At 46.1% G+C, this 27,424-nt stretch overlaps 1 protein-coding gene across 1 annotated transcript; it reads left to right on the top strand.

Moving 5' to 3' along the window:
* On the top strand, nucleotides 1-27,424 carry NARS1 (asparaginyl-tRNA synthetase 1). The gene is made up of 15 exons (XM_060236127.1): nucleotides 1-247; nucleotides 2,764-2,846; nucleotides 4,385-4,450; nucleotides 4,558-4,650; nucleotides 7,099-7,188; nucleotides 8,698-8,776; nucleotides 12,086-12,156; nucleotides 12,835-12,921; nucleotides 14,222-14,443; nucleotides 15,256-15,455; nucleotides 16,449-16,584; nucleotides 19,819-19,932; nucleotides 22,106-22,237; nucleotides 24,144-24,275; nucleotides 25,466-27,424. The coding sequence occupies exons 1-15, from the start codon at nucleotides 205-207 to the stop codon at nucleotides 25,595-25,597; spliced, it is 1,680 nt and encodes a 559-aa protein (XP_060092110.1). The 5' UTR covers nucleotides 1-204; the 3' UTR covers nucleotides 25,598-27,424.

Genomic DNA, 27,424 nt, shown 5'->3' with positions numbered 1-27,424 from the left:
GGCAATGATTCCTCCTTCCCGGGCAAGAGGAGTAGAAGAGGGCGGGATCACCCGGCTTTGTGCAGCAACACTCCGCGTTGCTTTGCGGCAGGGCGAGCTGCGTGCGCCTGATGCAATCCGGCTGCCATTGGGTGTGATTTCTTGGGGAGGCAGCCGCTTGGAGAGAAGCGCCCCTCTTTTGCTCCCGGCCTTAGGAGAGCAGCCATGTCTGCGGTCATCATTGAGAAGGCGGAGAGTCTGGCCTTGGGTGAGCTTGCAGTGGGGAAGGAAGGGCTGGGGGTTATCCTGCTTGCCCTCCTTGCGGATCTGGGGCTGGAGGCTCTTGAGGGCATGGGGGTGGGCGTCGTTCTCGCACCCTAGATTTCACTGGGGCCGGTTTGGTGCTTTCTAGGCCAGTGGGGTTGCGGAGGGTTTGCTTCGGCCTCTGTTGCACCTGTGTCTCTGTGCACATCTTTCAGGTGGTCTTCTTCTTAGCCACAATTACGCTTCCGGTTGTTTAAAATTGCTGGTGATTTGTCCACAAAGAGTTCCACTGCGTTTTGGTTGGGCCAAAAACACTTATCTTTATTGGCTGGAAATCAGTTCCAACAACCACGTTTAATGGCATTATACACTAAGAAGTAAACAGGAGATGAGGAGTATTTAATACAATTAAAGCAAATCGTGCCTTTTTGAAGCCAGGTACAAAATAATTGCCACCATTTCAATAGTTACAGTGTTTTTTGAGGAAAGAAGAAAAAGGGATTTATCGTTGTCAGATCGGCCTATTAAATCCACTAACAACTGATCTAAATACTTAACATGAATGTCAGAGTAATAATCACAGTACAGAAGAGCATGCCTTTTCTACTTCCTTTCTTCCACAATAAAAAAAACACACAAGCAGTTTGGGTATCAGGACAGCTGTTCTAAATCAGGGGTTCTGCAGACCTGTCCTTTGATTCTGGGTTCCCCGGATAGATCTTTTTGGAAAGAGGCATTGTGATTCTGCCTACCACGCCCTCTTCAGGTCTGGGAACTGATGCAAGAGGAGTCTTTTTTAAAAAAAAAATAAAAATAAAAATAGGTTCAATGCAGAGCTGTCGACCAGCTTGATGCAGTTGGGGATGGGATAGAAAAGGGAAATGGGATTTTCCAGGGCATCCTGCACTTTGCAGCTGGATTTTACGGTGCAAAATGGCAACATCCACTTGCAAACTGTCACTGAAGTAGATTGAAACGGCATTGGTTAACATGTGTGAAAGCACCCCCTAACTAATCTTCAGCTCTGCCTTTTACAGCAGCATGGCTGACCCCTTGCCAGTCAGTCGCAGGCAAAATGGTTCACCTGCAAACAAGGGGTGTGTCAGTGGCTGCATTTTAAGGGCGGGGGAGACTATTGGTTTCTTCCCTTGAGTTAGGTGGGCCGAGGCCTGTGCATATGTGCTGCCCACTGGTTGCCATGGAAACCAAAGAGCAGGAGGCGTTGTAGGCTGGAGACTAAAGGGTGGGCTGTTAAGTCAGTTGTTTTCCTTGAGGTGGGTGAAGGGACTGTGTTGTCTTCTCAAACTGTTTAGCCTCATACGTCCCTCAAACAGAAAACTACCACAGCAGGCAAAAGCGGAAGGGAGATGCTGCCTGGTGTCTAGATGCCAAAGTAGGATCTGAGAAACCTAGGTTTGAATCCCTAGTGCTGTGGGATTAATCACAGCAGACTGCACATTGTGGATTCCTGCTTTAAGCACACCTTTTCATTAAAATTCAAACATTTTATTCCTTTTTTCCCCCTCACTGGGGACCAGAGCAGCTGACATCATTCCCCCTCCCCTCCATTTTATCATCATAACCACTCTTTGTAGTAGGTTAGACTGACCTGTGTGACTGGCTCAAGGTTATCCCACATGCTTCCATGACAGGATTTGAACCGAGTCTCCCAGATCTGACTTCGACCACCTCAGAGTTAATGGGCTGTTGTTTCCCAGGTGATATTATTTACCTTACCTCGATGCCATGAAAAGCTTCGGCTACCCATTTTCACACATTAAGCCTTTATTAAAGGGATATTTTTTTTCCTCCAGGCCTGTTGGTAACTCTGTCTTGACCCTTGAAAATCTGCCCTCCCCCTGTTACCTGCTGTAAGCAGATGGGCTCCCACTTTCTTATGAGCTGTGATGGGCTAAGGCACTTAAACAGTGCTGCGATCACACATGCTAAATAATTCACTTTGAATCCACTTTCAGTGCACTTTCCAGCTGGATTTTACTGTGTGAACTGTTAAAATCCCATTGGAAAGTGCATTGAAAGTGCATTACTTAGTGTGTGTGATCACAGCTGGTGAACACCTAACTACAATGCTGTATAGGAGATGGGAGAAACCTTTCAGAACAGCACCCCAAAGCCTTCATTCTTGGGGTGTACTGATTGTAAATGTGGAACAGAAAGAGTAACACATCTGGTTCTTGCTCCTGAAGAATTCTCTCAAAATTCCTGGCCCTCCTGCAGCAAGTTTCTCCTGTGGAAAGCTGCTTGTCTTTGCTTGTCTGTTTCTGTGAGCTTTGGGAATTTGGGTTGGGAGTCTCTGCCCCTAAGAAAGCCAGCACCAAAGTGGAGAGAAACACACAAACGCTTGACCTGTATTTTCAACTGTCTGTACATTTGGAAGCTCAAACAAAGACTTGTAGCCCAGAGAATCAAGTGGGTGTTTTGTCTGACTTGAGCTGTGTATGGCTGCGCATGTGTACACAAAGCAGCAGCTCAGACCAGCGTCTCTGTGTACTTTTACAGGAGAGATGTATGTCTCTGACCGAGAGGGCTGCGACTCCACAGGCGATGGAACACAGGAGAAGCCTTTCAAAACAGCTTTGAAGGTACTGTCTTCACTGATTCAAGTTCCCCTGTCACGTTAACTAATAATAAAACACCACATTTTATTGAATTTGGGCTGTGACATGAATTCTCTCTAAGAACATACGAAGAACCTTTCTGGATCAGGCCAGCGGTCGGTTTAGTCCAGCATCCTGTTTCGCACAGCAGGTGACCAATCATCCATGAGGGCCAACAAACAATGCATGGAGGCTTAGGCCTTCCCCTGCTGCTGTTGCCTCCTAGCATTGGCATTCAGTGGTTTATTGCCTCTGACTATGGAAGTTTCCTTTACTTTCCATGCCTAACAGTCATTGATTGACCACTCCTCCATGACTTGGCCAATTCTGTTTTAAAAGCAATTTACATTTGAGGCCATCAATGCAACCACTGGCAGTGTATTACACAAAATTTCACGGATCGTCAAGTAAACAAGTGTTTCCTTTTGTCTTTCCTGAATCTATTGTCCATCAATTATGCTGGGTTGCCCAAGGCTAGTGTTATGGGAAAGGGAGAAAAAGTTCTCTATCCTTTTTCTCCATCCCCTGCATAATTCTATAAACCTCTGTTATGTCCCATCACAGCTGTCTTTCCTAATTTGTATGATAATCTCATACTACTCATGTGAGTAGTTCCACGTATGCTTGGATACGTGCTCTGTGGAAAAACATAAATTTGCAAATGGGGTAACTGATCCGTGTGGCAGCTACTGTGTAGATGGGAAAATGTACTCCATTATAGTTTACAGGAACTGACTCAGTGTTCAGGAGTGCCCGATTCACACGTTCCATTTGTCTACATGAGGTGTGTATGCACCTCATGGAGTTCACTGCCACAAGAGGTGGTGGTGGCTGCAAACATAGACAGCTTCAAGGGGGGATTGGATAAACATATGGAGCAGAGGTCCATCATTGGCTATTAGCCACAGGGTATTGTTGGAACTCTCTTTCTGGGGCAGTGATGCTCTGTATTCTTGGTGCTTGGGGGGCCACAGTGAAAGGGCTTCTAGTGTTCTGGCCCCACTGATGGACCTTTTGATGGCACCTGGTTTTTTGGCCACTGTGTAACACAGAGTGTTGGACTGGATGGGCCATGGGCCTGATCCAACGTAGCTTCTCTTATGTTCTTATGCCTGAGGGTTCATGGAGCTGCATGCCAGTTTGGTGTAGTGGTTAGGAATGCAGACTCTAATCTGGGAGAATCAGCTTTTAATTCCCTACTCTACGTGCGGCTGCTGAGTAACCTTGGGCAAGCCACAGTTCTCTCTGAGAGCTCTGTCAGCCCCCCACCCAACTTCACAAGGTGTCTGCTGTGGAGAGGGGAAGGGGAGGGGGTTGTAAACTGCTCTGAGATTCCAAGTGAAGGGCAGGGTATAAATCCAATCTCTTATTCTTCTACAAGCAGAGTATTGTGTGAATCTAGCCCCATAGATCATAATTTGGGAACTTCTATATAAGAGGCTAATGAGGAAGTCTTTGACCTTTAAACATCAGTTATTTGAAAAAACAAACACTCATATATCTCTTTCCCCCCTCCCCCGAAGGCTTTGCTTGAAGTGGGAAAGGAGCCATTTCCTACAATCTACGTGGACTCCAACAAAGAAAACGAGGTGACGTAAAACTGAATCCTTCTGTCTTTCATGCAAAGTCAGGTTTTCTTTTCACCTGCAAGCAAAAAATAAAAACGTCATTGCTGTTTTTGTTTTCCTCTGCTTAGAGATGGGCTGCTATTTCCAAGACTCAGCTCAAGAACGTGAGAAAACAGTGGCAGAGAGAGCTATCGAAAACTGAAGCTCGAGAAAAGAAAGAGGTGGGCTGGGGAACCGGATCAATTAGTATTGGAATTGTCCTTTTTTCAGGAACTGTCTTCAAGACACATTGGAATGAATTCTTCTCAATATTTTCCTTCATTAATGTCTGAGAAAGAGAGTCTGACTTTCCCCAGACAACTTGGATGGACAGAGCTTTGTCTTGGGCTATTAAATGCTGATTCGCACACGGCATGTTCATCTATCTGGCAACTGTGGCCTTAAAAATGAATGTGTGAACAAAGCCGGGTGTTGGCCAGGGAAAACTTACTGGGTGATGTTTCACTCACACAGGAAGTGGTTTGAAGTGAGTCACGATGCATGTGGAGTTGCTGTAGAATCATAGAGTTGGAAGGGGCCATACAGGCCAGCTAGAGCAACTCCCTGCTCAGTGGAGAACTAGCCTACAGCATCCCTGCCAAGTGTATGTTCAGCTGCTGTTAGAAGACTGCCGGCAAGGGGGAGCTCACCACCTCCCTAGGTAGCTGATTCCACTGTTGAACAACTCCCATTGTAAAGAAGTTTTTTCTAATATCCAGCCAGTAGCTTCCCACCCTTAATTTAAACTTGGTCATAACATTTAAAGCCCTATATGGCCTGGAACCTGCCTACTTTCGGGACCGCCTCTCCCCATATGTGTCCCAGAGAGCACTACGTTCGGGGTCCCAAAGTCATCTTAAGATCCCCAGACTGAAAGAAGTTTGATTGTCCTACCACTAGAGCCAGAGCGTTTTCGACAATAGACCCCGCTCTGTGGAATGCCCTCCCCAAAAACATCTGGGTCCTGTGGGACCTATAAGGCCGAACTATTTAAGTATTGCCTTCAATGGTAAAGGGGATGTAGCTGGAGAGCCAGTTTGGTGTAGTGGTTAAGTGTGCAGACTCTTATCTGGGAGAACCGGGTTTGATTCCCCACTCCTCCACTTGCACCTGCTAGCATGGCCTTGGGTCAGCCATAGCTCTGGCAGAGGTTGTCCTTGAAAGGGCAGCTGCTGTAAGAGCCCTCTCCAGCCCCACCCACCTCACAGGGTGTCTGTTGTGGGGGAGGAAGGTAAAGGAGATTGTGAGCCGTTCTGAGACTCTTCGGAGTGGAGGGCGGGATAGAAATCCAATATCTTCTTTTATCTTCTTCATCTTCTAACGCCCCACAGCACTGACAATCTCATTGGAACAAATACAGATAATCAGACGTGCATCTTGGATTTTTATGGTTGGAAAATGTATGGAATTGTTTTTATTGTATATTCTGTTTTTTAATATCCTATGTGGTTTTTAACTGTTGTTAGCCACCCTGAGCCCATTAGGGGAGGGCGGGATATAAATTTGATAAAAAAAAAAAAAACTTAATTTGTAGCCTCCATATGGCTACTTTGCACAGGTAACAGCTCCTGTTCCCTTCATCACACCAGTTGCTCGCGGGCCAGATAAGAAACCTGGACAGGCTGGTTCTGGCCCCTCAGCCTTAAGTTTGACATCCATTTCTAATCGGCAGGCACAGGCTGCCCATGATCAGCCGCTCTTCTGTTGCTCATCCAAGAGCACATTCGTAATTAGTCATCTCCTGTCTGCCATGAGACTGCTGGTGATTTAGGAACCTTTGGTGTACTTCTATATGTTTCCACATACACTTGCGTATGTCTCAAATGGCAAAGTTGTTTGGCTGTACCATGACAAGGGAGGCAGTTTTCTATAACTTCAGCAGACTTCTTCCCAGAAGAGAGAAGTGATGGGTTTAGGTTTAGGTGCGTAAATTGGCTCTTGAGAGATCAAAAATCTAAGTAGGCAATCCAATCTAATTAGGCTCTTTTGCCTCTGCTTTTGAAATCAATCTCTGCATCCACAAAGGCTGGGAACTTCATTTTAAAATGGAATGATAGAATCATAGAGTTGGAAGGGACCTCCGGGGTCATTTAGTCCAGCCCCCTGCACAATGCAGGAAACTCACAAATATCTCCCCCTAAGCAAAGATACTCAGGACTCTGAAAGCTTATTTCACAGTATCCACCTGCATTTAACTATTCAGGTTGCTCTGGCATTTATGTATTTGTTTTGAAGATCATTTCACTTATTTATGTTATTTATAGTTTGCCTTTTGTGCTTGAACCCGAGATAGATTACAACACAGTGAGTCACTACAATCAAGAGGATGGGATTTTCAGCAAACAGTGCCATAGCAACTACAATTGTAGAAACAGCCAGAAGTTTAAAGCTTAGAACTGAGGCAAATCATGAGTAGTAACATGACACATGAAATGATGCAAAAATTGCATTGCGGGATTCTTGTTTCAGCTTTGGCAAGTTACACACAGTAGTGTAGTATTTCAATATTGCAGTATACCCCACACTTGAATATCATAGTGAGATTTCCACTAAATTGTTTTGGATTGCAGTCTACATTCTTTTGTTTTAATGGATTACCAGAATAAATTACCTTTAAAAAAAAATTTCAGGCAGAAGATGCGCTACGACGTGAAAAAAACCTGGAGGAAGCAAAGAAAATTGTCATTGAGAACGATCCCAGTCTCCCAGAGCCTACATGTGTGAGTATAACTTATAACATTTAAAATGAGATCATAAAAGTTTAAGCATCTGTTTTGGAGTTGTATGGAGTTGTTTTTTTGTAGAAAAAAACCAGTAGGAACTTATTTGCATACTTGGCCACACCCCCTGGCATCACTATTGTTCCACACACCTCTTCCCGGCTCCCTCTGAAGCAGGAGAGGCCCGGGCATGGGGCGGGCCACACTGTGCCTGGATGGCAGTGGGCTGCCACACACCCCGATTTCACTGAAGTTTGGGCAGCCTTGGCGAGGTTGGAAACAGTGGGCACAGGCAGTGCATGAGGAGAGGGGTTGCATCCTGGCGCCCCTAGGACAGGTGGTGCCCAGGCCACCACCTACTTGGGTGACTCCCATGCGCCAGCTCTGGTTGTAGCCCAGGAAATATTCTGCTCCAAAACCTGTTCATCACAAAGGTGTCGAACTCATTTGTTATGAGGGCCAGATTTGTCATAAATGCCACTTTACCCTCAAATGTAATGCCAGGTGTCAGAGATATAAGCTTTATAAAGGACACAGGCAAACCCAATTAGCATATTATTTTTTTTACTCAAAATACAAGCAAAAGCAATTGATTCCTAGCTGTGAAAGTTATTAATTTACTGGAAAACCCACAAAAGCCCCAATAAATATATTTAATCGTTTGCAAGACTGGGTTCCCCCCACTCCCTCCAAGGGATACCATAAAAGGGGAAGCACCTCATACTTCCATACATACCAGTTGCTTGTGGGTCGGGTAAGAGCCCTGGATGTGCTGGTTCTGGTTTGCAGGCCTTACATTTGACACCCTTGATCTATAAGATGGGTAGCCCTGCTGGACTGGGCTAAAAGATTCCAGTCAGGTAGCAACTTAAAAGACTGACAAGATTGTAAGTTTTCAAGCGTCAAAGCTCCCTTCATCAGATACCCTCGACTCTTGAAAGCTTTTGCATAGAAATCTTGTTGATCTTTAAGGTGCTTCTGGACTCGAATCTTGCTGTTCATCTCTAAGACTCCCGTTTAGGGTAGCTGCAGAAGTCTAACTAGAATGTTTCTTGAAAAGTGACATGCTCTAGACCAGGAGTGGCCAAACTTGACTAATGTAGGAGCCACATAGAATAAATGTCAGAAGTCTGAGGGACACAAGACATGAACATCAGATGTTTGAGATCAGGAAGGCAGGCAGGCAAATAGATGGAGGGAAGGAGAGAGAGGTGGAAAGAAAGCAACTTTCAGTGCATTCTCCAAGCTGCTGTCTGGCTTAGCTTGGAGAGGTGACTTAAAGAGACAAACGCCTTCTCCATGCTGGCTGATAGGGTGATGGGGGCTTCAAGAACCACACAATATATGTGACAGAGCCACAGTTTGGCCATCCCTGCTCTAGTCCATGGCAGGACAAATTCCACTTGCAAAAGTTTTTTTTAATTTGTTCTTAACTTAGTATTAAAAAATACCCACATCCATTTGATGTAAAACTTCAGTTGCTGATTTATTTATTTTTTTGTTGAACAGGTAAAGATCCGTGACCTTGAGGCTCACAGAGGGGAAAGAGTGAAAGTTTTCGGCTGGGTCCACAGACTGCGTAGGCAAGGTAAGCAGACAGAGGAGGGGTCTGAACTTGCGTCTCCTCAAGCCTAGTTTGACGTACCAAACACTACTCTTTTCTTGATTTTTGAAATAATCTTGAAATCAGAATTTTATAAATGCTTGAGATAAGATCATTGACTTCTCCCTGATTTTTATGCAAGAGCTGTTCAAAAGGAACAAGAGGAACCTTAATAATCTCATTGAAGTTGTTTGTAAAAAACATGTTTTTAACCTGCAGGTACCTAAAGCATGGTACCTTTACACCCAGTTTTTTCTCTAATCCTCCTTAGTTATAAAGGTACCTTTATAAACAAAGTCAATAATTCTATATATATCTTTTCCTCTCCAGTCTCTAAAAGCGTTCAATTCCTACCCAGGGGTAAAGCAATGTTGATTTAAGAAAGTAATCAAGTGCAAGCGCACAGGGAGTAGGAGCTTCCTGTATTTATCCCATATTTGTAATGAATTGTCTAAAAAGATGTTATTTTTAATGTTTACAGGTCTATAATTTTTAGGGCTCCAGAATAACTCCTGCATTGAAAAGTGCTCAGAATAGGATTCCTCCACAATTTGCCATGTCAGATACGCTCTACCTGAAATAACTTTGACTATGCTAGCCAAATTCGAAGCAGCATAATAAGATTCCAAATCTGGCATACCCAAAACACCATCTGACGTTGATCGACGCAACGTATCAAATTAAATTCTGGCTTTTTTACCAGCCCAGAAGAATTCGTTAAGAGATCTCTGTCACATCTGCAACTGAGATTGTGGGATATGAACAGGAAGAGCTCTGAACAAAAACAGAAACTTTGGCAATAAAAAACTCTTAATAAGACTGATTCTATCTGCCCGTGAATATTTCATAGTCATCCAATTGTTGTATCTTAGTTTTAGTTTCCAAATACAATTTATTAAAATTACAGGACAATAAGAACATAAGAGAAGCCATGTTGGATCAGGCCAATGGCCCATCCACTCCAACACTCTGTGTCACACCCCCAAACATCTCCATTATTATTCCAGAACAGTTTTGTAGAGTTTATAATTTGAGATTTCAGCTCATTCCTTACTTACGATGGAATAATGTGATGGTAGACCTGGAGAAAGCCTTTGACAGTGTGGAATTCTCTTATTTATTTAATCTCTTGAAAGGTATGAACTTTGGCCCAAGGTTTCAAAATGCTTTATCCTTGATATGCCCTAAACCATCGGCTAGAGTACAAGTTAATAACTATCTCAGTGAGAGCTTCTTTCTATATTGTGGTACTAGACAAGGATGCCCATTGTCTCCTTTGCTATTTGCAATTCCCATCGAGCCACTAGCTCAGTGTATTAGAGCACACCCAGCAATAACAGGGGTAAATATTGATGGTAGAGCACATACTGTGAGTATGTATGCTGATGATTTGGTAATTTTTCTATCTAACCCGGCATCGTCTTTGCTAAATTTAGAAAAGACCTTTGAAAATTTTTTCTCAATTTCCGGTTTTAAAATTAATTTCAACAAATCCTACCAAACACTACTTGATGCTAGTGGAAAAGAGCAAGAGTCCAGTAGCACCTTGAAGACTAACAAAATTTTTGGCAGGGGAGGAGCTTTCTGAAGAAGTGAGCCGTGACTCACAAAAGCTTACCCCCTGCCACAAATTTTGTTAGTCTTCAAGGTGCCACTGGGCGCTTGCACTTTTCTAGTGCTAAAGGCAGACTAACATGGCTACCCACCGTGAACTCCCTACTGTCTCTTGTGGGGGGGAAAGGTGATTTTAGTGTTGCTTTCCTCCCTGTGGTGGTCAAAATTAACTAGGGAAAGGTGGGTATTTTTATGTGTGTGTGTAAGTATCTTTGTGTCAGCACCTGGAAGTGTCAACCTCTGGTAACTGACCCCTACTGGGGGCCTGGAGAATATTTAGGGAGATGGATGAATAAGGCCTGCCTCTGCCCTCATGACTCCTGGTATTCCAAAGAGGGTTCCCATCCAAGTATCTGCCAGAGTTGACCCTGCTTAGAGAGCCAGTTTGGTTTGGTGTGGTGATTAAGTGTGCGAACTCTTGTTTGGGAGATCTGGGTTTGATTCCCCACTCCTCCACTTGCAACTGCTGGAATGGCCTTGGGTCAGCCACAGCTCTTGCAGGAGTTGTCCTTGAAAGGGCAGCTGCTATAAGAGCTCTCTCAGCCCCACCCACCCCACAGAGTGTTTGTTGTGAAGGAGGAAGATAAAGGAGATTGCGAGCCGCTCTGACACTCTGAGTGGAGGGCAGAATATAAATCCAATATCATCATCATCTTCTTCTGCTTAGCTTACGACATCTGATGGGATTGGGCTTGCCTGCCTGGGCTATCCAGGGAAAGTTTTGAACTGGGTTTTCCCCTCAGTTCATGAAAATGTCATAATCATTTTTACCCCTTTCTTCCTCCTCCTGAACGTGTTGGCTACCTGCTGCAGTCTACCTTTAGCAGCTGTTCAGGTGTGTTTGCATGGGCCTGGCCTATCACTGGTCTGTGTTTTGGTCTGTCCTTCCTGGAAAGTTGGACCCCGTGAGGCTCATCAGGAGCTTCATAAGAGACAGCAGGCCAAACAGGCCTTCCAACTGTCTCTGTTTTCCATTCCATTTGATCTCTTTCTTTGGGATGCTGGGTGGAGGAGAACTCTGAGCTCTGGTCTGCAAACAGGCAGCTGTGGGCCATGGGGTCTCCTGGGAGACTAGGAGCAAGCTTCAAGGTAATGGAGACAATGTAGAGAAATAATGCAGCCAAGTTGAAGAGCTTGTCCTAGTTAGTTAGGGCCAGGGGTGGAATTCTAGCAGGAACTCCTTTGCATATTAGGCCCACACACCCCTAACACAGCCAATCCTCCAAGAGCTTACAAGGCTCTTTTTTGTAACCTCTTGGAGGATTGGCTACATCAGGGGTGTGTGGCCTAATATGCAAAGGAACTCCTGCTAGAATTCCACCCCTGGTTAGGGCACATGTAGCACTAGGCTTAGAATTTGCGTTTTGGATCAACTTCTTTTGTTTCCGTTGCTTAAATCTGATGCTGTGCTAAAAGTATGCTTATAAACATTTTCTTCTTAATTAATATTTTAAACTGATGGAAGGAGCGGTTCTCTGTACCAACAGACCCCCATTGTTTTGAACACACTTTTAAAAGGGGCTGCAAAGAGGGGTTGGCAAGCAGCTATTTCTCCAGGCTCAGAAGGAGAGGAAGGGAAGGACAAAAGGAACATCGAGTTCTTAAACAACTAATCTCTCTCTCTCTCTCTCTCTTTGTCTGTCTGTCTGTCTCTCCTACTCTCTCTCTTATTTTGGCTAGGAAAAAATCTGATGTTTATTGTGTTAAGGGACGGCACAGGCTTTCTTCAGTGCGTCTTGACAGATGAACTGGTAAGTGGCTTTGGCTATCCCCCTGTGAAGTTCCCTGCTCATGGTATCTCTTTCTGACAGCCCTACTGGAGGCAGGGGAGGGTTCCCATCATCCTCTGCCTTGGGGAACTCTTTAGGAAGGCGCAGAGGTGGCAAGAGGAGTGGCTTGGCTTGTGCGAAGGTGGGGAGGAGAAGGAGAGCTGAGAGAGCTGAGCCAGGAGGGCAAGGGAATAAAGCAGGAATGACTGGGTGGGAATGAAGCCTTGTAAATTCCAGTCCATGCACCCTTGGCAAGAGCCAGTTTGGTGTAGTGGTTAAGTGTGCGGACTCTTATCTGGGAGAACCGGGTTTGATTCCCCACTCCTCCACTTACACCTGCTGGAATGGCCTTGGGTCAGCCATAGCTCTGACAAAGCTGCCCTTGAAAGGGGGGCAGCTGCTGTGAGAGCCCTCTCAGCCCCACCCACCTCACAGGGTGTCTGTTGGGGGTGGGGAGGAAGATAAAAGGAGATTGTGAGCCACTCTGAGACTCTGAAATTCGGAGTAGAGGGTGGAATATAAATCCAATATCGTCATCATCAGAATGCAGAGTGTCAGTTGTTTGAGAAGAAGTAAGAGTTTGCTCCCCTCTCCCTAAAAATCAAAAGAAAACCTCACCCCCCCCCCCCGGCTGAATGGTGTCCTCTCTGTCCCTCCTAGTGCCAGTGTTACAATGGGGTTCTTCTCTCTACTGAGAGCACTGTTGCTGTTTACGGAACACTCAACTTGGTCCCTGAAGGCAAACAGGTGAGCAGAGGTTTGGCCCTTTTGGGGACGGGTGGGTGTCCCTTGCTCTGGGCTGCCATCAGTTAACGTTTGTTTGGAACCGTATTTGCAAACCATGGGGGAACGTTTGTCTCCTCTGCCCTTCTTCTCCCTATCCAAACAAAACCGAATACATCGGAGTATAGGATGGTGTACGCAGTCCTGGGCTTCACCTGCTGATCGTCTGAATTCTCTGGACGGTCCATTTCTTCTCCCACTTCACTTCCTTAGTCATTTAGTTTGATGGCTGCCAGGTTGGCTCTCTTCCCCATGAAGGTTCTTCAGTGATGAACGCAACTCTGAAGGTGTTCTCTCCCCCAACACACACACTCCCTTTCTCATTGCAAGCCATAAACTTTATTCGTAAATCCCATTAAATTAGTCTATATGCTTTTCCACTGAAGCATTTTTTAAAAAAATCATTTTTGTAGTTCAGGACGTGTATGCTGATGCAAACCAGCAGGGGGAGATGTTGGAGTACACAGAAGGAATATTGGCATGAATAATAGCCAGGTCTCTTTAGCAGTAAGCCTGTGCTTAGTAATAAGTACTAATATACCTATGCTGTGATATTACACTAGGAGTCGAATGTATAATTTTTCATAGCATGCTTTTAAGGTCCTGATTTTGAGTAATGTTCTGCTGAGATGGTTCTTTTAGTTCAGGGGTGGCCAAATTGCAGCTCGGGAGCTTCTTATTTTTGCATTTAATTGTTCGCTAGCATAGATGACTGGAAGGCAATGGCAAACTACCCTGTAAAAAAGTCTGCCAAGAAAATGTCTTGATGTGATGTCACCCCCATGGGTCGGTAACGATTCAGTGCTTGCACAGGGGACTACCTTTTACTTTGGCAGCCCTGTCTGGGGAGGAAGGTTGGGTATAAACAGGGCTTTTTTAGTAGCAGGAACTCCTTTGCATATTAGGCCACACCTCTGTGGTGTAGCCATTCCTCCTGGAACTTACAGTAGGCCCTGTAAGAAGAACCCTGGAAGTTCTTGGAGGATGGGCTTCATCGGCTGGGATGTAGCCTAATGTGCAAAGGAGTTCCTGCAACAAAAAAACTCCTGGGTATAAATGATGTAAATAAGGATCTTGGGTAGGCAGAGAAAGGTATATTCCAACCCCTGCTGATACCCTAAGAGCTGCTGCCAGCCTGAGTAGGCAGCATTGAGTTGGGTCCCTGGACTGTCATGCCCAGTCTCAGAGAGATTCATGGCTCCGGTGGAGTTTGTCCAGTGGGGAGTTCTTGAGTCTTTGTTCCCATCCCGCTAAAACCCTACAGGCTCCTGGAGGCCATGAGTTGTCCTGCGACTACTGGGAGCTCGTTGGCCTGGCTCCAGCCGGTGGAGCCGATAACTTGGTCAATGAAGAGTCAGATGTGGATGTGCAACTGAACAACCGGCATGTGATGATTCGAGGGGACACCTTGACCAAAATCCTGAAGGTGCGCTCAGCGGTTGTCCAGTGCTTCCGGGACCACTTCTTCGACCGGGGCTATTATGAAGTAAGTGTGTGTGTCTGCACTGGTAAGGAAAGGGTGCTTCTGCGTCCCAGAAGGTGCTCATTCAGTCCTTCCCAAAGAAATTATTTTGGTGTCTGTTAGAAAACTATCTTCAGATGGGGAGAGATGGATGCACCCTGTTCTGAGACAGACTTGCTTTCCATCCCCAATTGCCCTGCTAATCAGAACCTACCAGAATGGGCATAACTGATTCTGTAGTATCTTATGTTCAGTTGTTCTCTGCATAAACATGCTGACATCTTGTGGGGTTTTGCAAGGAGCTGTTGCATTGGCTCTGCTGTGCACTGAACCTTTTTGCTGGTGCCCCCAAATACCCCTTTGAACTTTGGAAATCACTTTGTGCATTCCATACATTAGCTGCAAATTGTAAAGAAGTACTGCCTAAGAATTAATTCCCCAAATGCTACTTTTTGATGCCTGGACAGCCCTGTTTTCTTCTGTGTTCAAGGTACCAAGCATTAAATGCTTTTTCCAGTTGTCTGTATATACAGTTTCTGAGTTAGAATCTGCAGTCTTAATGGCTAGATACTGGGTTTTAAAAATGAAAGCCACATTACTTGCAGTATTGAATCAGAACCGGTCAAAATCAGAACCTGTAAAATAATCCTGCGAATTCACAGGAGCTGTGCCTAAATAAATACATATCCCTTCTGCAGCCCTGAGGACTGGAAACATGATAAAAATTGGGAGTTAGCAGCTCTCATCAGCTTCTGCACTGAGGCAACACTTCATACATGGGTTCTATGCAGACTATCTTCTATGATAAACGCATGATGCCAGTTTTTCTTTTCCAGGTCACCCCACCAACTCTGGTCCAAACGCAGGTTGAGGGAGGCTCAACTCTCTTCAAACTGGACTATTTTGGGGAAGAGGCGTATTTGACGCAGTCGTCCCAGCTGTACCTGGAGACCTGCATCCCAGCCTTGGGAGACGTGTTTTGCATCGCTCAGTCATACCGTGCAGAGCAGTCTCGGACTCGCAGGCACCTGGCTGAGTAAGAGCACGCTAGTATAGTAGTGGCAAGCAAGCCACCAGAAAATAGTTAGAAGGGATTCAACGTCCAGACTTCATTTTCCCCTGACTTTGGGACCTAACTTTGCAGGTCTCTGTTAAGCCTTCTCCTAGCTGCAGGGAAGGAACGTGGTCAGCATCAGTGGCTTGTCCAGTCACTGCAGCATTGAGAGCTTAAGCCGAGGGCCTGATAGACTTTGGGCTGGATCTAGTCAGTTTTCCTGCTTGTGGAAAAGGGAGGGAAAATGGCTCTGAGAGCCAGTTTGGTGTAGTGGTGAAGTGTGCGGAATCTGGGAGAACTGGATTTGATTCCCCATTCCTCCACTTGCAGCTGCTGGAATGGCCTTGGGTCAGCCATAGCTCTCGTAGGAGTTGTCCTTGAAAGGGAAACTTCTGTGAGAGATCTCTCAGCTCTGCCCACCTCACAGGGTGTCTGTTGTGGGGGAAGAAGATAAAGGAGATTGTAAGCCACTCTGAGACTCTTGATTCAGAGAGAAAGGCGGGGTATAAATCTTCAGTCTTCTCCTCCTCCTCCTCCTCTGCTGGGAATTGACCTGCATGAACAAAAACCACCTGAGATGGGTCTGTAGAAAGGAGGAGGACTGAAGAAGACTCATCAAAGATCACTAGCTGGATTTCCCCCAGCAGGGGCTCAAAGCAGCTTACCTAGTTCTCCCCTCCTTCATTTTGCACTCACAACAGCCCTGTGAGGTAGGTTAGGCTAAGAGTTTATGTCTGGCCCCAAGTCATCCTGTGAGTTTCCATGGCAGAGCGGTTATTCAAACCTGGGTTTCATAAGTCCTGGTCCGACACTAACCATCGCACCATCTGATCCAACCTATTTGGTCTGGTGGTCCAATACAAAATAATATGGGCCAGCATCTTCTGTGGATTTGGTTGCCAGGATTTGGTTGGCAGTGATCTACAGCAAATTCTCATTCTGTGTGATTTAGAAGGCCTCCATTTTGTCCTGCAGATATACACACATTGAAGCCGAATGCCCTTTCATGACCTACGAAGACCTCTTGAACCGTTTGGAGGACCTTGTCTGCGACGTGGTGGACCGAGTCTTGAAATCCCCTGTGGCGGCCTTGGTGTATGAACTCCACCCGGTAAGTGGCCGTAGGGGAAAGACAGTTTTCTTTGCTTCTTCCCTGTTTATCCAGCCCACCTTCCCATCTAATACTGGCCTTGTTGCCTCAGACAAAGCTGGCCTTTCCATGTGTCTCCTCAGAACCAAACAAGGCCTCAGGTCCTGGAGAAGGCGAATTTCCTAAGCTTGTTGCCTCAGACAAAGCTGGCCTTTCCATGTGTCTCCTCAGAACCAAACAAGGCCTCAGGTCCTGGAGAAGGCGAATTTCCTAAGCTTGTTGCCTCAGACAAAGCTGGCCTTGCCATGTGTCTCCTCAGAACCAAACAAGGCCTCAGGTCCTGGAGAAGGCGAATTTCCTAAGCTTGTTGCCTCAGACAAAGCTGGCCTTTCCATGTGTCTCCTCAGAACCAAACAAGGCCTCAGGTCCTGGAGAAGGCGAATTTCCTAAGCTTGTTGCCTCAGACAAAGCTGGCCTTGCCATGTGTCTCCTCAGAACCAAACAAGGCCTCAGGTCCTGGAGAAGGCGAATTTCCTAAGCTTGTTGCCTCAGACAAAGCTGGCCTTTCCATGTGTCTCCTCAGAACCAAACAAGGCCTCAGGTCCTGGAGAAGGCGAATTTCCTAAGCTTGTTGCCTCAGACAAAGCTGGCCTTGCCATGTGTCTCCTCAGAACCAAACAAGGCCTCAGGTCCTGGAGAAGGCGAATTTCCTAAGCTTGTTGCCTCAGACAAAGCTGGCCTTGCCATGTGTCTCCTCAGAACCAAACAAGGCCTCAGGTCCTGGAGAAGGCGAATTTCCTAAGCTTGTTGCCTCAGACAAAGCTGGCCTTGCCATGTGTCTCCTCAGAACCAAATAATGTCAAGACAGTGTGCGATTGCAATAAAAAAGGCCAACGCCATGCTGGGAATTATTAGGAAGGGAATTGAAAACAAATCAGCCAGTATCATAATGCCCCTGTATAAATCGATGGTGCGGAATACTGTGTACCGTTCTGGTCGCCGCACCTCAAAAAGGATATTATAGCATTGGAAAAAGTGCAGAAAAGGGCAACTAGAATGATTAAAGGTTTGGAACACTTTCCTTATGAAGAAAGGTTAAAACGTTTGGGGCTCTTTAGCTTGGAGAAATGTTGACTGCGGGGTGACATGATAGAGGTTTACAAGATTATGCATGGAATGGAGAAAGTAGAGAAAGAAGTACTTTTCTCCCTTTCTGACAATATAAGAACTTGTGGGCATTCAATGAAGTTGCTGAGCAGTAGGGTTAGAATGGATAAAAGGAAGTACTTCTTCACCCAAAGGGTGATTAACGTGGAATTCGCTGCCAAAGGAGGTGGTGGCAGCTACAAGCATAGCCAACTTCAAGAGGGATTTGGATAAAAATATGGAGCAGAGGTCCATCAGTGGCTATTAGCCACAGCGTATTATTGGAACTGTCTGGGGCAGTGATGCTCTGTATTCTTGGTTCTTGGGGAGGGGGGCAAAGTGGAAGGACTTCTAGCCTCACTTGTGAACCTCCTCTTTTTTTGCCACTGTGTGACGCAGAGTGTTGGACTGGATGGGCCACTGGCCTGATCCAACATGGCTTCTCTTATGTTCTTAAATAAGGTCTCAGGGCCTGGAGAAGGCGAATTTCCTAAGCTTAAACAAGGACTCTACCCAGAAGCTCTGTTGCCTCATATCGTCTTCCTGTTCAAAATTTGGCTTCTCATGATAGGGAGGGTTGCCGTACCAATCCTCCTGGAGCTGGATTCAAGAGAGGGTGCTCTTTTGTGCCCCCTCCCCACCATCACATGCCTGTCACTGGTCCTTTGGCCATCATCACAATCTTGTCCTCAGGGGCAGCTCTGCTTTTCTTTCCAATTAAATGGCTTCTATCCCTGGCACTTGAGGCAGGGCACCCAGGAGGTCTGTCCACCCACTAGACCCACGGCCCAGACCAGCTGCAGCCTGAGCCCTTAAATGATATTTTGGGCTCTACTTTTGTGATTGTTATCTAGGCTGTTATTCATTGGGGGCGGGAGGAGGAAACAAAAGGATGGCGTTTTTGAGATAATCTTTGGGCAAGAGCTGAGCCTCAGGATATAAGTCTGCATCCAAAGACAACATTGGTGATTTCAAAACACGCCTAAGCCTACATTCTGCCAGGGAAGCTTGCTTGGTGATCTCAGGCCAGTCACACCCCCTCAGCTTCATCTACCTCACAGGGGACTGGCTGTGGCTCAGTGGAAGAGCCTCTGCTTGGTATGCAGAAGGTCCCAGGTTCAAGCCCCAGCACCTCCAGTTAAAAGGAGCAGGCAGTCGGCGATGTGAAAGACCTCTGCCTGAGACCCTGGAGAGCTGCTGCCAGCCTGAGCAGACAACACTGACCTTGATGGACCAGTGGTCTGATTTAGTTCGAGGAGGCTTCATGCGTGATGTGGGTGTTGTGGGGATAAAATGGAGGAGAGGCAAAGTGATGGAAGTTGCTTTGGTTCCCCACTGGGGAGAAAGGCAGGGTATGATTGAAATAAGGTAAATAAATACAGATATTTTCCACCTGGAGACTGGCTTGAACATTTCCCCATTGCAGCTGCTGATGCAGCACAGTGGCAACAGAGCTTCCAGTTTTCCCTGCATTTTCCCTGCCTCAGTCCCCTGGCAGCAGCCACCCCCCCCCCCATTCCACCGTGACCTTTTGTGTGTGTTTGGGAGGGGGGAGGTGAAAGCCTTAATTATTACAATCTGTGTGTCAGGTTGCCAGAATTCCCAACTTTCATTTTTTTTTAAAAAAAGATTAAATTTAGTTGAGTCCTTTAATGGCAGAGAAACACATTTTCCCTTATATCTCCACGACAAAAGGGGCTAGAGACTTTTTAAAATGAAAGCTGCGAATTCAGAGCACCCGACATACAGATCGTTGGAATGATTCTCAGTTGCCAGTTTTTTTTTTTAAACTCCCCCTGTGTCTGGGGGAATGGTTGTTGTGGGAACAAGGGCAGGGAAAACGGCTGCCCTCCAGTTGGTACTGGGAAAATCCAGCTCTCCTGCCCACGCATTAGCAATCTAGATTGTGCTGCTGTGTTTTCCCCAAAATGTCACGACAAAAAGTGGGATGGGAAAATGAATGGAGAAAGGTGGGGAAAACCAGGATGAACCAAGATGCTGGGGGTGGGTGGGTAGGGTAACTGCTTTGCAGCAACATCAGACCGAGGCAAATAACCAATGTGGAAAAGGTCACCTCCTTATTAACCTGCCCCCATCTCTTTAATACAGGAATTTCAGCCCCCCAAGCAACCCTTCAAGCGAATGAACTACTCAGACGCCATTGTGTGGCTGAAAGAACATGATGTGAAGAAGGAAGACGGCACCTACTACGAATTTGGAGAAGTAAGATGTTGGTGGAAGCTATCTACTAGACTGTTCAGCGCTGATGGGTTTCTGTAGCTGGCCTGTAATGCATCTGAATGCATGAAGGGGGGTGGTATTAAAGCAGCATTGGTGAAATAGGGCTTAAATACCCCACCCCTGGACTGTATCCATGGCCTAAATCTCATTTGCAAGTATGCCCCTGGAGCAACTGCTGTTTTAATGCTTTAATGACAGAAAGGCAGAATAGAAATTTTCTAAAATAAATATTAGCCCTGCTGGGGACAGTGTGTGCTTATCTCTTTGGGTGCATAGAGAACTGGCTGGAAAGCAAACAGCCTCTGTTCCTTCTCCGCTGCAGTTTCTGTTGCCAGGACATATGAAGCTGCCTTCTACTGAATCAGACCCTCGGTCCATCAAAGTCAGTATTGTCTACTCAGACTGGCAGCGGCTCTCCAGGGTCTCAAGCTGAGGTTTTTCACGCTGACTTGCCTGGACCCTTTTCAGTTGGAGACGCCGGGGATTGAACCTGGGACCTTCTGCTTACCAAGCGGATGCTCTACCACTGAGCCACCATCCCTCAACACTGGACACAGTAGACAAGGTTGCCTGCTGCCCACTGGAGAATATTTTGGGTTCAGGGAGCATTTGACAGTCAGAAAAAAGGCTGTCATTTGATGGGCATCTATGACAGACCCAGACGCTTCCCAACTCCAGGCAGATTTTCCCACCCAAACCTTTTAGTTCCCCTCAGTGATTGAGTCGCCCCCAAGTAGCGTGTATTCCTTTGCTTTGACTTAAATGCCCAAACTGTGTCACCTTGGTACAGATATTTCTTTAGGCTTATGCCCCAGCAGAGGAACCTGAGGGAAAAACAGGGATGGTCTTGTTTTTAAAAACCTCTTAAATGGGACTTGGGGCAGAGTAACTTTCAAAACAGAATCAAGATTTTATTTAACTGGCAGGGAAATATATATATTGGAGAAGTCAGAAACTCTGAGGCAAAACTTTTTCCTGTGTACAGAACTGAAATCTTAAAACATACAAGAAAGTGTTGTGGCTTTTTTTCAGGGGTTTCTAGTTCTTTTCAATGAAAGGTACTTTTCTTAGTGTACTTCGGCAATAACACAATCTTAATAGTGTTCCCTGGAGAATAGCTCTTTCTTAGGGTTTCTGTTAGAAAATTACACTTTTCCACTAACTCTTGAGGTGTGGTAAAGCTTATTCCCCTTTACCACAGACCTGGGTTCTCAGAGCACAACCCCTCTTTACCGGTAGGAATTACACCTCCTTTTTTTCAAGAAGCAATAACTCTTTACTATTTGGTTTGACTGGGAGTTACAGCTTGACAACCCATTCCCTCTAGCCAAATCTCTCTTCCAGTAACTGTTGACTGTGTAAAGAAGTATTTTTATTTTTAGCTTTCTGGACTCAGTCACAATTCTCTCTCAGAGTAGTTCTAATACCATAAGGGCAAAGGAGTCTCTCTTCTTCTAACTGTAGAAGAGCCTTTCTGACTAACCCTGTCAGAACACTGACTCCAGTTATCCCTTCCTTGGTCAGAAGCAATGCTCCCTCTAAGCTGTGGAGTCTCGTGAGCAAAAATTCTACTTCATGAGCAACTGGCATTAAAGTTGTGAGCGAGCGATTTGGCTGCTGCATAAATTAGTTTGCTCTGGGGCCACCCTTCCTGAGCTGAGACAAAAAATGTGTGAGCCAGAGGCTAAAAAACTGAGCTAGCTCACACTAACCCAGCTTAGAGGGAACACTGGTCAGAAGCCGTCTTTTTGGCTTGTTCACTCCAGGACCAAGAAGCCCTTCCCCCCCCAGAACAGCTGATGTTTCTTGCTGGCCAATCAGAGAGTATGAAGAGCAGCCAATCACAGAGTATGAAGAACAGCCAGTCACACAAGCCGTCCACTCCAGGGCAGATGAACTCCTGATCTCCCAGTCTCTCTGAAAGAGCAATGTTTTAAAACCTGCTTTGCTGTGCACCCTGTCACAGCATCCGAACACCAAAGAGGAGAGGCCCACATTGCTGTCTTTGCAGATGAACCGAGCTTGACACTGTTCAGGGGCCTTTTGGCTTTAAGGAAGGGCTTGAAAAGGGGGGGGGGGGACCTGATGAGGTTGGCCTTCTGATGGGAGGAGATGGCAGCAGGTGAGCTCATAAGGCTTTTTTTCTCAATCGCAGGACATCCCGGAGGCACCAGAGAGGCGCATGACAGACACCATCAATGAGCCCATTCTCTTGTGTCGATTTCCCACTGAGATTAAGTCCTTCTACATGCAGCGCTGCCCTGAGGATTCCCGCCTGACCGAATCGGTCTGTTCGTATTCCTTATGCAAAATACAAGAAACTCTGAAGGAATTTTAATGTGTGTTTCCCAGCTGTGGAGTAGTGGTTAAAGAGCAGCAGACTCTGATCTAACCGGGCTTGATTCCCCACTCCTCCACATGAAGCCAGCTGGGTGACCATGGGTCAGTCACAGTTCTCTCAGAACTCTTTCGGCCCTGCCTACCTCACGGGGTGTCCATTGTGTGGAGAGGAAGGGAAGGCTGTTGTAAGCCACCCTGTGACTCCTTTGGGTAGAAAGAAGGAGGATATAAAAACCAACTCTTCTTCTCTCCCAATCACAGGCTTTCTAGTTGCATTTTGTAGACAGGCAGAAGTGCGAAGTCTGGGAACTGGTTAGATGGGCTGGGCTGAGATGTCTGGAAAACCAGGCAAGCAGCTGCATTTAGAAATTCAAAACATTCTTTATCTCAAGTCAAGCTATGTTTTGAGACAGGCAAGGAGCTTTGGAGCTTCTTTTTAAGGGTCGCAACACTTAATTCCTCCTCCCTTGATGGATGGGAGCCCACCCGCACTGCAGAATGAGGTGGCAGGTAGATTGAGCTGGCATTCAAACTGTGAGTCTTTGTATCCTTGGGATGCTCCCCTCTGTGGGAAATGCCAGACATGTAGCAGTAGTAGCCTCATTGGGGAGATGACTGCTCTGATATTCTGTTTCATTTTGCATAAGCAGGGAACATTCACTTGTGCCCCCTCCCCTCCATACACACATATTTTTAACAGGAAATGGGACCATTGAGAATTCTCCTGGCTTATTTTAGTTAACCTGCAGGCTGTAGGTCAGTTCACACCATCCACACTCATTTTTCTGACCTTGCTCATAATGTGTGAATGGCACAGATGATGGAAGTTGCAAGCAGTAACTCTGTGATTAGAAAGCCCCTTTTTTGGCAAGTGTACCTGCTGCCATTCATGGTCAGAGCTGCCAGTTGGATATGTTGGGTTGCTATATCTGCAGACTTTGGGCTGCCTCGGACTTAGCTTCACAGCACACTGAAGCTGCCACTCTAGAACCACTGTTGGCATTTGCGCCAAAAGCTTTGAGCCATATGAATTGCACAGGCCCACCTCTGTCCGATGGCTGATATTCTGTCTCATTTTGCATAAACAGGGAACATTCAGTTGTGCACCCCACCCCCACCCTCCGTACACACATCCTTTTAACAGGAAATGGGACCATTGAGAATTCTCCTGCTTTATTCTATTTAACCTACAGGCTGTAGGTCAGTTCACACCATTCACACTCATTCTGCTGAGCATGGGGTCACACAAGGTTTTATGACCTGGAGGGGGCTGTTTTTCTGTTAGGCCCCAGAACTCTGAGGAGGGAAATGAAGGAGAAACCCAGATTCTTTTAAAGATTATTTCCTTCATGCGCTAGGTACTTGCTTTAAAGCAGTTTCCAAACTTTAGACACGTCACCAACTTCCTCAGTTCTTTTCCGGGTCTGTCTTTAGGTGCCTAACACCGGACGATGACCTTGAAGCAACCGTGTTTTAACATGCTCTGTTGGATTCAAGACTGTTAAAGAGAGCCAGTTTGGTGTAGTCGTTAAGTGCGCGGACTCTTATCTGGGAGTCCTCTCAGCCCCACCCACCTCACAGGGTGTCTGTTGCGGGGGAGGAAGATAAAGGAGATAGTGAGCCGCTCTGAGATTCAGGGTGGAGGGCGGGATATAAATCCAGTGTCGTTGCCATCGTCGTCATCACGCTCCCCTGGCACCCTCATTTATTTTTAGACATTTTTTTGAGAATTTTGTTTCCACAAAGAGATTCTGGAACTCCATTACAGCATGTTCCTCTAGAAAAAAAAGCCTTCCCTGGACTGCATTAATTCTCAGTGAGCTGATGACCGTATTCCATCTTGCCTCTCTCAGGTTGACGTCTTGATGCCCAACGTTGGCGAGATTGTCGGAGGCTCGATGCGTATTTGGGACAGTGAAGAGCTGCTGGCCGGCTACAAGAGAGAAGGCATCGACCCCACACCTTACTACTGGTACACAGACCAGGTGCGTAGGATTGTGTGTCGGTGGCTTTGCGTAGTGTGCTGTTGCACGAATACAGTGTAGCTGGAAAGCAAAAGTCAGATCAAGAAGAAAGGAAACGTGCACGTTTGGAAATGCTTTCTAGCGACAAATCCAGCTTGGGTGTTGCAAGTAATGGATGGTTTTGCGTGCTTGGCATCTAGCAAAAGAGCGGGAGGTTGGAGCAGAGGTGAGAATTGTGACCTCAGGTCATCGTGACCAGCTTGGAAGAACTGCATTACTCACATCCAGCAGAGCCCTTCTAGTTGAATGGAAAAATAAAGCCTAAATGAAAATATTGCTCCCCCGGGGGGGTCATTCAGAAATGCAGGAGAGCCATTTTGGTGTAGTGGTTAAGTGTGTGGACTCTTACCTGAGAGAACTGGGTTTGATTCCCCACTCCTCCACTTGCAGCTGCTGGAATGGTGTTGGGTTAGCCATAGCTCTTATAGGAGTTGTCCTTGAAAGGGCAGCTGCGGTGAGAGCTCTCTCAGCCCCACCCACCTCACAGGGTGTCTGTTGTAGGAGAAGATATAGGAGATTGTAAGTCACTCTTGAGTCTCTGATTCAGAGAGAAGGGCGGGGTATAAAATCTGCAGTCTTCTTCAGGCTTGCAAGAAATACTTCAAATGCTCAGGCTGCTATTCAGTTCCAGCACTGCAAACTGGGATATGTTCTTTAGTCAACAAGCTCATAATGAAGAGAGTTCTCTGGGGCACCAGAGATCTTTACTAGAGGGCACCAGGGGTGGAATTTTAGCAGGAGCTCCTTTGCATATTAGGCCACACACCCCTGATGTAGCCAATCCTCCAAAAGCTTACAAGGCTCTTTTTTGTAAGCTCTCGGAGGATTGGCTACATCAGGGGTGTGTGGCCTAAATTGCAAAGGAGCTCCTGCTAGAATTCCACCCCTGAAGGACACTCATTGTGTCCCTGTGTGCTTAGTTGTTTTGATCTTACTTCCTTTCAGTTGACTTCTCTAAGCTACTCTGCTGTGTTTTCTGTACTGGGCGAGAATGAAGTTATGTAATCCCAGGCAAGATCCATCTTGGTCTCAAGCTTGCTGTTATGTCTTCTCTGAGGTGCCCTTTCTTGAGATCGGGCCACAAGAGAGATGGAGTTTTGTCTTTCTGCCCCGTCGTCTCTAATGTTTTTCTCTCTGCTTTGGCTTCACAGCGTAAGTTCGGCACCTGCCCTCACGGAGGCTATGGTTTGGGCTTGGAAAGGTTTCTGACCTGGATTCTGAACAGGCATCATATTCGGGACGTGTGTCTCTACCCACGCTTCGTCCAACGCTGCAAACCCTAGTCAAGATCTTCTGGACAAACTCTTAACTTAGCAAAACCCCATCCCTGAAAAATTCAAGAACGCATTTCATCCTCCTACCCATCTGTGTTCAAGCAAGAACAACCAATCATCTCCTTTTCTCAGAAGAATATGTCTTTGCAGCTGGTGTTAAGTTGAAATCCGGTGGCTTTCAGAACCTCTTCTTCCCGGCCAGTCCGTCTTGAGATTTGTGCTTATTCATTTGTTCTAGATTGATCTGTAGTCTAAACTCTTCTTCCTGTTACATGTTAAGTCCTGTTTGAAATAGAAGAATCAGGGTATTTGATTACCTTCAAATGAAAGGAGCTGGATTTGGGAACCTGGTTTTTGGTTCAGTGGAATATTGAAAAACAGCGGAATGTTAGCGTTTTCACAAGCATCAGATGTATTGTAATGCAAAATCGTACAAATTAGAATGTTTAGAAAGTATTGGGTTTACTGGTAAAGGAATGAGCTCGGATTTAATCGTAGCCTCTCTCAAAATACGTTTTTAGTATATACTCTTAAAGGGAGATGGAGGATTTACTGTCCATGTAACTGTACCCCAAAAGAAAGTCAAATGCTTAAGGAAAACGTAGCTCTGAAATTACCACAGCTCAGTTGTAACGTTGCCGTAGTTACAATATTCGGTTATGACTACATGCACAGCTATCTAGGGTGGAAGGCAGGAATCCGCAACCTTTTTGAGGCCGTGGGCAGCTTTGAAATTTTCAGAGGGGATGGTGAGCATTGCCTCAAAATGGCCTCCATGGAAGGTGGAAACAAACTGAATAGCTCTCATGGGGGTCAGAGCCAAACCCAATGACTCCTTCCTCACACATCCTGGGAAGACAGAAATCCTGAAATAGGAATGGGCTGAGTAAGGAAAACCCACTTACTTACCAGTCCTCCTGTCCTCTGCTGGGAAACTTTAATTTGAATGAGAGAAGCCAATAGTAAGCCTGGCTTTACAATAGCCCAGCCTACTTTCTAAAAAGCTTGGCTAGTGCCTAGGAAAATACTGGGGAGTCACCATGTTGGAGAAGCCTGGTGTAAGATATACCCAGGGCTTTTTTTATAGCAAGAACTCCTTTGCATATTAGGCCACGCCCACCTGATGTGTCCAATCCTCCGAGAGCTTACAGGGCTCTTAGTGCAGGGCATACTTTAAGCTCCAGGAGGATTGGCTACATCAGGGGTGTGTGGCCTAATATGCAAATGCATTTCTACAAAAAATGCCCTGGATATACCCTTGCTGCAAAAGGCGCAAAGTATATTTGGGACATCTACGAAACCAGCGAGACTGAGTATTAAGCAATAGAAGAGAGACTACAGTATACTGGAAGGAAGTGGACGTATTCCTCAAAGAGCTGGCTGCTGCATTTTGCAGCGTGACTTGGCTATACATTCTTTTTAAAATGAGCCACAAAACTATTTGGCATGGCTTCCCCACCAAGGATCATAGGAGTTGCAGTTTCAGGAAGGTGCTCTGCTTCTCTCAGTGTGACTTGATCTATAATTTCCTGGGCTGGGGAGAGAAGGAGCAGCTGAAAGGTGCTGCTGATTGTAATAAATGGCCTTGTTGTTGCCATTCCTCTTGATTTTAAGGACCCTTTCCCTTGATTTTAAGGACCCTTTTCCAGATTGGTTGGGAGGAACAGGCGGCAGTAATTGGTGTTCTCCGGCTTCTTTCCTCAGGGCCTAAACTCAGCAGCTTTCCTTTTACCTCTTTCTTTTGAACATGACATATTTGTAACCATTGTGCATGTCTAACCTGGCACCAAATAAATTCATGGATTGTGGGTAACCATTCTTCCTGACGGTTCCGAA

This window comes from Heteronotia binoei, chromosome 4 (assembly GCF_032191835.1).
Source record: "Heteronotia binoei isolate CCM8104 ecotype False Entrance Well chromosome 4, APGP_CSIRO_Hbin_v1, whole genome shotgun sequence".
In the NCBI taxonomy this organism is placed as follows: Eukaryota; Metazoa; Chordata; class Lepidosauria; order Squamata; family Gekkonidae; genus Heteronotia; species Heteronotia binoei.
Note: the sequence above shows the minus strand (reverse complement) of the source record. Positions and strands in the feature narration are given on the sequence as shown.